At 46.0% G+C, this 10,695-nt stretch overlaps 1 protein-coding gene across 4 annotated transcripts in view; it reads left to right on the top strand.

Annotated features, from left to right (window-relative positions):
- CUNH16orf71 (chromosome unknown C16orf71 homolog) overlaps positions 1 to 10,695 on the top strand; it is a 203,623-nt gene that overhangs the window by 12,359 nt on the left and 180,569 nt on the right. For all 4 annotated transcript variants that reach the window (XM_019539984.1, XM_019539985.1, XM_019539983.1 and 1 more), the window contains exons 3-4: positions 1,056 to 1,169; positions 2,984 to 3,520. In XM_019539984.1, coding sequence (XP_019395529.1) covers positions 1,056 to 1,169; positions 2,984 to 3,520 — 651 coding nt within the window. The remainder of the gene's footprint in view (positions 1 to 1,055; positions 1,170 to 2,983; positions 3,521 to 10,695) is intronic.

The following is a 10,695-nucleotide window of genomic DNA, read 5'->3' as shown; positions in this document are numbered from 1 at the left end:
CAAATGTCTGTGAAATCTATGAAATTCACACCTCACACATTTTCCCCCACAAACCACATATCTATCCATCCATCCATCCATCCATCCACACACACACATGCTCCCTCTGCCCCACACCTATCCATCCCCCAAGACCCACCCAGCCATCCTCCCTCATGCCCACACCCCCTCCACAATATACAAGAGTAAGATTTCATTGTAGGCTATTATATGCAATCACTTCTGTGTACACTACACAAACGCATGTAAATCAGGACAAAGATATTTTTCTTTAAATCAGATTAACGAATGTTGTACGTGTTTGATTTTTAGAACATAATTTGGTATTTTTTGGATTCCAAGACAGCAAAACCCCTTGCTGAAAGGAATACTTCCAGGGGCAAGGGGAGGGACTTCTGGTGGCAAAGGTTAGGGATGCGACTTCCAGTCACAAGATAGTGAACCGGGGGGGTGCAGCTGTCAAGGACCGGGGCTACCCACGTGGCCCTTGACAGCTTCCAAAACTTGGTAAGAGGCCTTCTGCCCGAAATAATTGCTCACCCCTGTACTACTCCCTCCTGTGCAATACAAAACAGCAGCCTACAAAGACTATGCGGTACATCTTGATCTGAATGGTTTCTGCTTACATTAAAATGCTTCTATTAAGCAAACCCAAGATTCTGCGCATGCATTCTAAATACTGCACCCAGTTGTACAGTGCAATTTCATTGGTTTGGCACCCGTCAAGATTTGGATTTGCCCAGTCTTGTCCCTGTTGAACTTCAGGAGACTTTTCTGCTATTGATGTCAGTAGGAGTAGGACCATTCCTAATATTTCATCCAACTGTTTATTATTAATAAACTGTTTACAATTAAGTGCATTAATGAGCTCAGTCATAGTTTATCATAATCCTAGGATGGAGAACACTCAGCACTGAAGATGGTACCCAACTGGAAATCCTTCCCTTGGACCTTAGCCAAATGTCAGCTACAGCAGTAATAAGATGAGGTATTTCTCAGTACAAAACATATAAAACAATGGTTCCTCATTTTCATGTTTTTATTTTGTTTGGCAGTCTGACGGTGAAGATGATGGGGAGCTCTTCATTTTCCAGCGAGATGAACCCAATCTGATCCCTGACTTGTCAGAAGAACTTGAAGATTTTTCTCTTGAACACCTGGACATGCAGGTTGCTGACTGTATTATAGATTACAGTTGCAGCCACACTTCTGTGCTGCTTAATGTTATAGGAGATTTTATGCTGCCCTGCATAATTATACAGTATTGTTCTGATTATTAATCTACCTTTTTTTCCATTCTAAAAAGAAGTATACAAAATTCAACTGTACTGAGGCATTGGGTCAACCTATAATCAGGCTCCTGCTAGTCTTTTTTTTTTTTTTTTTTCCTACTGTGTTATATTTGCTCATGCAGTCAAAAAACCAAGTAATTTTTTTTTTTTTTTTTCAGTGCAGCTTTTATTGTACTATTTTAGTGCATTTAACTCTTTAGCTTTCTTGCTTGATTACAAAATCCTGCAGGAGAATCAAATAAGGGTAATATTAATTTTAGACTTTTTTATCAGTAGTTATTGACTGGTATTAAAGGAAAAAGGGTTTTTCTAAAGTTGAAATTGAAAATATGTAATGGATTACATGCCGGGTTGACTTACAATTGGAATAATATGGTAAGAGGCTTTTTCCCTTCTTTCTTAGCCCTGGATCTCTCCCCCTCCCACTGATCTATGTATTGTAAGGTCCCTTGGTAGTACCCCATTTCCTTGGAGTTTTTTGCAATTTTCTCTCCTGTGCCAAAAAGCCTTGGGTTCAGAGTCTCCCTCTTCCTCCTTAAGATTCTGAGCTCACACCAAGGGAGCCCTTCAGTGTTTCTAAAAATCAAATAAGCCTTGTTTTGAGTCATGTGCTGCTCTGCAATGAAAATGGCGCCGGTTGTCTTGCCATAAGTCACCTGATCCATAGAGTATAAGGCTGGAAGGGACCTCAGAAGATCATCAGGTCCAGCCCTCTGCACCAAGCAAGAAAGATAACTAGGAGTCAGTTGACCCCAGCAAGGTGACTGTCTAGGTGCAAGGTGAACATTTCCAGGGTAGGTGATTGCACCACCTCTGGAAGGAGCTCATTCCACAGTCTGAACACTCTGACTGTGAAGAAGTATTTCCTAATGTTGAGCCTGAATTGATCTTCTAGGAATTTGTGGCCGTTACTTCTGGTTTTCCCCTCGGGTGCCCTGATGAACAGTTGCTCACTGAGCCCTTGATGTACTCCCAAAGTGTAGCAGTAAGTTGCTACCAGGTCCCCTCTCAGCCTTCTTTTCCTCAGGCTGAAGAGTCAGAGGTTCCTTGGCCTTTCCACATATGGCATGATGGAGGTAAGCAGCAGACTGCTTTTCAGGGAGTGTAGTGAAGGCATTTATGGGTAACTGGAACAACAATTTGTTAAGGAACAAGCTGTAGCATATTGAGTTTGTGAGTCTCTTTTGCAACGAAGTCAGTGTCTATTAATCATTGAGCCACTTCTACACCTAGTATGAACAATAAAACTGTAACTCATTCAGGTATTAACAGTAAGACTAGGCAATAAGCCTTTTAAATTGCCATCAACTGCTATTTGCTAATATAGAAAATGGAGAGGAATTTGTTAGAATGGTGTATCAAGAAATAATTGTATAAAGTTAACTCCTTGTAGAACCATACTTGGATAAAGAGTTTACATTTCATCTGAAATGATGAAATCAACTAATCGTAGAAAAAAGGCTGAGGAACTGTCCAGCTCCAATATTTTGGCATGAGGTTTTGGTTACATCCATGTCTTCCAGATGGTTTTGATTTTACAGTGATGAGACCTGATCCAGTCAGGTACCAAATGCCTCCCAGGTTGGAAACTCCAGCAGCTAATCCTTTTTTAAATGTATGGGCTGTCTTTTTTATAGGTTTGGAAAGTAGGTGTGACTGTCACTTCTGTTGTGTATTTGCCGTCCCTATAGCAAATCCTAGAAACTAGAAGACACCCAAGAGAGATGTGGAACAGAAGTGGAGAAAGATTAGATCTTCAGGAAGAAATGGATGACACTCAAACTGTGGCAAGAGAACGCACACCATTGTCTAGGAATAAGTCAGATGCATTTACCAGCTTGACTGGAGAAACTCTAGGCAAAAGTGGAGCATTCCTTCCAGAATTACTTGTAGATCCCACAGATGAAGTTCATAAAATTAAAGAATTAGGCAGTGAAAAAAAGGAGGAAACAGAGGGATCCTGGATGAATAACAAACCATCTAGGAGAAAGCCGTATTTTGATGAATCAAACAGCAATGCGGAGGAGAGAAGAAAGATGATAGAAACAAAAATACTCTCTAAAGTAACCTTGGAGCCATCTCCTAGAAATGTGGGTCACCCAGAGCTAAAAATCAACTCATCCTTGGAGACCAATAGTGACAATTTAGACAGATTCCCTCATGCAGGAAATGAGCAAAGAGCCTCTTCAGGTGAACACCCTCGAGGGCTAACACTCTTTTCTTTGCAGGTAAGCAGTGTAAATGTTTGGTTTTGTTCAGTGACTGCTGAGGTCAAAGCTGTCCAACTTCTGAGTGCCCAGCCCTCCCCGCTCTGCTGCACTGCACCATGACACATGCACCTCATCCCACAGTGTGTGGTGCCACATTTCATTCCCTCCCTCACCCGTCACTTCCACTGCACTGCACTGCACGGCCCCACAATCTGGGGCAGGTAGTGGAAGCAGGAGGAGGGAGAGGAGTTTGGAAACTGGCAGTGGCAGTAGGAGAGTGATGGAGGGTGCAGTGCCTGGACTGGGAGCCTGTGGGCTACAGGTTAACCCCTTGGGGACTGCCGGCTGGACATCTCCAACTTGGGTAAACCAGCACTTCACAGAGTGCTTTATATAAAGAAAGTTAATTGACAGTAAGAGGACTGGAATGTCCAATTCTTTACATGAAGTCATTCTTGTATTATAGTAGTACTTAGGAGTGTCAGTCACTGTGCTAGGTACTGTACATGCACAGAACAAAGCAGCAATCCTCCCAAAGAATTTACCATCTAAATAAATCACTTTGGAAGTTAAACCCATTGTTCTTGCTAGTGTATGTCCTTGTACAGGGAGACCACACACTCTTGGGAGTTAGTGGAAAGTAGGTTTTTAATCAGCTTTCACTTTAACAATGAATTTTCCAGCTGTCTGGTTCCAGAGAGTCCTGATATTGTAACACAAGGTGTGTTTGTCCTGGCTAGGCAATAGCATCAAAGCACTGAGTACTTTCTATTCCTGGGGTATTAGTCCTGAAACCCAGTTAGCAGGCAGATAACCTGCACTCATTCAATCACAAATGAAATGAGACTGAGAGGAACTGGAATTTGAGGTCAGGTTTTCTTGTTTGGGACTGGGAGAATCTCTTACTTGAACTGCAGCTTTTCTGGTGTTTCAGCTTTCCAGAGTCCATGTTGCATTTAGGAAACAACCTAAATGTTCACTGCAAACAGAATTGTCATTATTATGTTATATTGATCCAGAATGCCTAGGGGGCTAGTTACCAAGAAACATGAAAACTGGTGTGTTTCCATTGAAAGCTTCCCTGGAGTCACAGTACAGAAACCTCACTCTTCACAAACTTCATGGAATAAATTTCTAGAAACCAGCATCTAAGCTGCACTCACAAAAAAAAACAAAATAAAAAAAACAAAAAACCTCCTTCGAGGGCTGGTCTAAGCTGTCTTTGCATGTGCAAAATGTACTAACACTGTCTTATTTTAAGCACCAAACTGTATAGCTTAATCATTCAATTCCAGTCTTGATCAAGCATTTATGGGTCTCATCTCACCCATACCAGTGTAAGTCAGGAATAGTTTGTCTAAAGTCAGTGGGCCTGTTTCTTACTTAATTTATGCCAGCGTAGCACATTGACTTAGCTAGACTTAAATTAGGTAGATACCAGTGTAAATCAGAGGAGTCAGGTAGGCAGAATCAATTTTACCTTGGTGTGAAAGAACAGAATCAGACCCTTTGTTATATACCAGAGGTGTCAAACATATGATCCACAATGCTCCTTGAGGCAAGGGACTGCCTTCAGGTTCCCAGGATGGAGTCCTAATGGGTATACATGTCAGTGGCTGCAGGGGAGGTTGGGCGGGAGATTCATTAATGCTCATGCTGCCACACACCTTGTTGGGTTCAGAGGAGCCCTATGGTCTAGATCCAGCCCAGGGGCGCAGGCAAGTTTGATGCCTCTGGTATACAATTGCAAATGAAATGAGACTGAGAGGAACTGGAATTTGAGTTCAGGTTTTCTTATTTGGGACTGGGAGTATCTCTTACTTGAACTGCAGCCTTCCTGGTGTTTTAACTCCCCACCCAGAGTCCCCAGAATGTATTCACACCTAGTTTTGAATCTGCTCATTATATAGTCCTGTAGCAGCCTGGTGACCCCAGGGGCAGCCTGGTGGCCATGCTCAGGCTTGACTTTAGCCCTCCCTTGATCGCTTTCCTGCCACACTTTGTTCTTATTGAAGTTTGTGTAAGGGAGGCTGCCTGTGGCCTCTGGGTGAGCCTGAGCCTGTGTCAATGACCACTGCCCCCTCCCCCCCCGATCCCATTATTCACAGTCCTGCCCCCCAGGTTAGTAGGCCCTCTTGGCCTGTTCCTCTGTTGAGCACCTGTAGCCTTAAGGACCAATTGCGTGGCTCCATTCCTCCTCTACACCATGCCCTAAGCTTCTCAGATGTTACTGTACCACCATACCCTATTGCAGGGATCTCAGCCTTATCAGCCTCTCCCCTCTTGTTCTCACTAGGCTTTTAGCACAGGCCCACAGTAGCAGACCAAACTTCTAGGCTCCACTGTCCTTGACTGCATGTCCCCTGGATCTTTGCACCTGGGCTAGTTGAGGTCACCAGGCTCACTGTCTGTGGCAGTCTTCAGCTGCGTTCCCTCCTGGAACTTAAGCCTCTCCTAAGTTCCCAGATACCCTGAGTAGCTCCTCCCTGAGCTCCGGGACCCTCAGGGTCTCCCTGGGCTCCTGGTTGTCTAAGTATACCTTGAGCCACCCTCAGTAGGGCTCGGGGCAAAACTACTGGTCCACCCTAAATAAAAAGCATCTCAGCTGCCCATGTCACTACAGCCAGTTTTCACAGAGACTCCAACAACAGTGGAGCCATGATAGCGTGGGGCTAGGGTTTCCATGGAGACCAGCCCCAGCAGTGCTGGCAGGGTATGTAACTGCCTGGGGAGCTGCTCTGGGATCTGGGTTGGGCTCCTGAGGTGGTGACAACATGGTTGGAGCCAGGGCAGGGCTGTGATCCACAGTCTGCAAGCCCCTGCCCAGAGTGTGTGATCAGAAGATTGCAGTTCTGCCCCAGCTCTGGACCATGCTGTGACTGCCACAAGATCCTGGCCCCAGAGCAGTTTCTCATCTAACTGTGTGCTCTGCCAGTGCTGCTTGGGCTGGTCTTCATGGAAACCCTGGCCCCACACTGTCATGGCCCTGCTGCTGCTGGGGTCTCCTTGGAAACCGGCTGCTGCAAAGTGGGGAGGGGCTGCCAAGAAATGGAGTCTGTGATGGGCCTGATCCGGCCCATGGGCCAGATTTTGCCCTGTGATAGAGGCTACCCTGCCACAGGTAATCCCACCACATTAACCAGCTCTAGTAGGGTGCAGTTTTAGGTCCTACCCAGGACCAATCAAGGCTTTCCCTCTTGACTTCTTAGGTGTCATCTATGCGGTTTTCTGAGGTAGCCAATTCTGAGTGTCTTAAATTCCTGTGCTCCACAAGCCCTCTCTTGGTTCTCTGCACAGGCTTCAGACCGTTGACAGCCCTCCAATGGGTTGTTCTTGTGGCCTATTCCAGCTCCCTAGCATGCATCTTGGGGCTTCATACCTCATAGCAGACCCCTTATTGGCTCTCTCTTCTCTTTAGCCGAGACCTCAGGTCTGGTAGTTTGGAAGTTCTCTTCAGCCCCAGTACTCTGACTCTCCTCTATCTCTAGGAGTGCAGCTTGCTTTCTTCTTCCAGTCTGATTGTACCAGGTAGTTATATGCCCCCGCTGTCTCATTCTCAGAGGACTTCCTGGGGCTTCTCATCTCCATAGGCTTCCCTGCAAGTCCAAAAGGCTTCCCTCAAGTTCCCATTGAGCTCTCAGGGGTTTCTGGGCATAGTTTTTGCCTCAGAACTCATTATTCGTAGCCTCTAGGACTTCCTCCAGCCCCAGTATACAATCTCACATATGCAACACCCCCTACATTCTCTTCAAATAGTTTTTCAGTCTACCATTTAGCTGGGCCTGGGAGGTTGGTGACATATCTGAGGCCTCCTTCCAGGCCTTTGCCTCCTTTCCTACCTGGTTGTCTTTAGCGGTAAAGGTCATCTTGTCTCCTTATCTGGGGTCACAATAGTCTCCTTCTGGGTTGGCTCCTCCTTCATTAGGGTTTTCCTCATTGGCCCCAATTATGCAACACCCTCTTGAGGTCCTTTCAACTTTATGCCATTTATCCTATTCAGTATTCTCCAATTCTCATCTCGGTCCTGTGACTTCTGCTGACAACCACAGAGGTGGGCTTTGTTTCTCTTTGGTACTTAGCAGCTTTCCCCCAGGGTTGCTCTTCTGATATTGATTTGCCTTTTCTGAAGTCTCTCCTGGTATTTGCCCTGCAATTCCCACCTTAGCAGCTAAAACCACAATAGAAAAATGAGCCTATCTCCATTTCTGAGCATCTGATTGATGCTGCATCGGGGTTTGGCCTACCATTGTGCTCCAGCCTCTTGGTGTTCGGTGTTTCGTTCTATGGATGCAGTCTTGGCAAAATGGGTTACAGCTTCTGCTTCTTGTCCTGGTTTGTTCTCTTCTCTGTTTAGCCGTGGTCCTTTTCCAACTCCACTTCTAATTGCTGTCACTGCCAATATCTGAGCTTCATACCAGCTGGTGAGCTCTCCTAGCTTTTCTCTTAGTCCACCTATGTCTTTCTTGTGCCTTGTTGCCAGCTCATCCCACTTCTGGTCTAGGCACCTGATCATCATTAACAGGACCTGTTTCCATGTGGACATGAGTTCTAGGCATATTGCCTCTGTATTCTTCCCCATCTGGACCATCTCAGTCTCATCTCCTGGGGTCTCTTGGTTCAAGCATACAGGTGGTTACTCACACTCTTGGGTCATCTGTGCTTCCCTTTTGCAGCCTCTAACTGTCTCTTTGACTTACCTAAAGATGCTTTCAAAACTTCTAGCTCCTGGAAGTGATCCTGGTGCTCCACTGTGGCTGCTGCTAAGTGTTCAGTCAGCTGGGGCACTTATGGATGTGCTCTGGGAGGAGGGGGGGCACTTTAATTAGGGCAGCTCCAGGAGCCACTGATTAAAGCACCCAGAACATCACATCAGAGTCTTTGCACTGACAAATGGCAGTGGGGGCACTTTAAAGCTCATCTAATGAGCTTTTGTTAAAGCGCCCCCACCACCATTTTTCAACGTAGGGATGCTGATGCACATGATGCTGGTGTCTGCTTGATTTAATTATTGAGACTTGATCAATTAAGTCTGCTACAAAGTACTGTAATTTCAACGCATTGGAGCAGCCTCCCTGCATGTGTACAGATGCCTCTGGTTTCCAGCGAAACTGTCTTTGCCTGCAACTGGTCTGTCTCCTGTAACTTTTTCCTCTTGGACCTTCTGTGGTCTCTCCCAGTGAGTGCACCTGGTTTTGGACCTTCTGAAGTACCTCTTCTGTTCCAATGAGTGTGGTTCAGTATGCTTCACATTGTTGCCTGTAACACCTCCCTTTCACGAAACTGATCATTCCCTGCAGTTGATGGATCCCTTGTTTCCTTTAATTAACTAATTTCCCCCTCTAATAACAAGACCTGATCTTGCATGAGAGACTGCAGTTGGTTCGTCTCCATGTGTTTAGCTGCCTCTCTTGCCTAGCCTGCTTTCAGAAGCGTTCTAGGGACTGTATCTTCTTCCTGAGCTGTATGTTTTTAGCCTCTGTGGTTTGCAGTTGGGCTTTCAACACATCACACTCTTCTGCCTTATGTTTTACCTCCACTTTCAAGGCAGTCATCTTGTCCTGAAGCTTCTCAGGCCCTTGTTGCCACCTGCTTGCCTTCTCTATTTCCGCCACTATTGTCTTTGCCATCTCTGCTGCCTGGGTCTAGGATGTAGCCACCTCCCATCACAGTATTTGCACCTCTCCTTCAGGCTGGAAGCACTTTCATTGCCAGTTCTCCAGCTGCCCATGTAATGTGCCAGCTCAGTCTTCTTGATACTTCAGTTGCTTCCCCCAGGCCTCTGACATGTTTTTGAACTTCTATGCGTTAGGCAAAGTTCAGCGTTTCGGCTATCTGTTTTATGCAAACTTCTACCAATCTCAAGGTCAGGTCATCCACTTTTCCTGCAGTGCATTCAGTTTCCTTTCATGCTCTCGGCTCTTTTCTGCCTCAGCTGTGATTAGCTTCTTGAATGCCCTTGTCCTTTCAGTCTCAACTGCAATCAAGCGTCTAGCTTCTTTTGACCCCCACTTCCTTTTTCCTGGTTTGCAAGTGTTTTTGGGTTTGCAAATGTTTTGAGACTTTTGTGTTTTTTAGCTCAGCTCAAGGGTTTGCTCCCCCTTTTCAGGGACACAGGGTCTTTCTCCATCCCTGGCTTGCTTCCTTGTCAATGCACCACTGTAGAAGGCTTGTGGTGCAATGCACCACAAGAGCAGCCATGACACCCCCTGATGGCCATGCAGCCTCTGCCTGGCTTAGGCTAAACTGTAGCCCCCCCTTGATCACTTTCCGGCCATGCTTTGTTCTTATTGGAGGTTGTGTAAGATAGGCTGCTCATGGTCTTGAGTGAGCCTGAGCCCGTGTCAGTCACTGCTGGGCCCCTCCTGGGTCCCTGTCACAGTTCCGCCTCCCGGTTAGTAGGCTGTCTTGGCCTGTCCTTACCTCCCCAACTTCATAAAGCTTGTGACTAGGCCCATTGAAGTCAATGGAACTGCTTGATGATGATAAAATTTAGCATATAATTACAGACTTTGCTGGTTCAGGACCATAGTAATTCCCTTAAAGGGGCTGACATTTTTTTTCACAGAGCATGCCCAAAAGCTTGCTAAGAACTTTTTTCCAGCTACTCAGATGGTCTAATAAAATATATCACATCTACCCAAAGAACCTTGCCTGCCTATGTGCTTAGACCAATTATGGATATAACCAAAAACCCATCTTGCATTAAGATTTAAACCCTGCAAACCCTTGGCTCTTCTCTGGATCCTAGTGACTGCCTTACTCCTGTGAGTAAATGTAAATGTTAGCAGGACATGGACCTGACAATATAGGCTTATAGTAGGGTTGGAAGGGACCTGAGCAGCTCGAGTCCGACTCCCTGCCATGGCAGGAAAGAGTACAGGGGTCAAACGACCCCAGCAAGGTGTTCATCTAGCCTCCTCTTAAAGATTGCCAGGGTAGGAGCCAGCACCACTTCTCCTGGAAGCTGGTTCCAGATCCTAGCCGCCCAAACCGTGAAGTAGCGCCTCCTGATATCTAGCCTAAATCTACCCTCTGCCAGCTTGTGACCGTTATTTCTAGTCACTCCTGGTCGTGCTTGGGGGAACAGGGACTCCCCCAATGCCTGCTGGTCCCCTCTAACTAGTTTGTAACAGGCCACTAGATCCCCCCTCAGCCTTCTCTTGTGGAGGCTGAACAGGTTCAGGTCCCGTAGC

This window comes from Crocodylus porosus, unplaced genomic scaffold, assembly GCF_001723895.1.
Source record: "Crocodylus porosus isolate Cpor-Errol unplaced genomic scaffold, CroPor_comp1, whole genome shotgun sequence".
Classification (NCBI taxonomy): Eukaryota; Metazoa; Chordata; order Crocodylia; family Crocodylidae; genus Crocodylus; species Crocodylus porosus.
The sequence above is the reverse complement of the archived record's forward strand: the minus strand, read 5'-3'. Positions and strand labels throughout refer to the sequence as shown.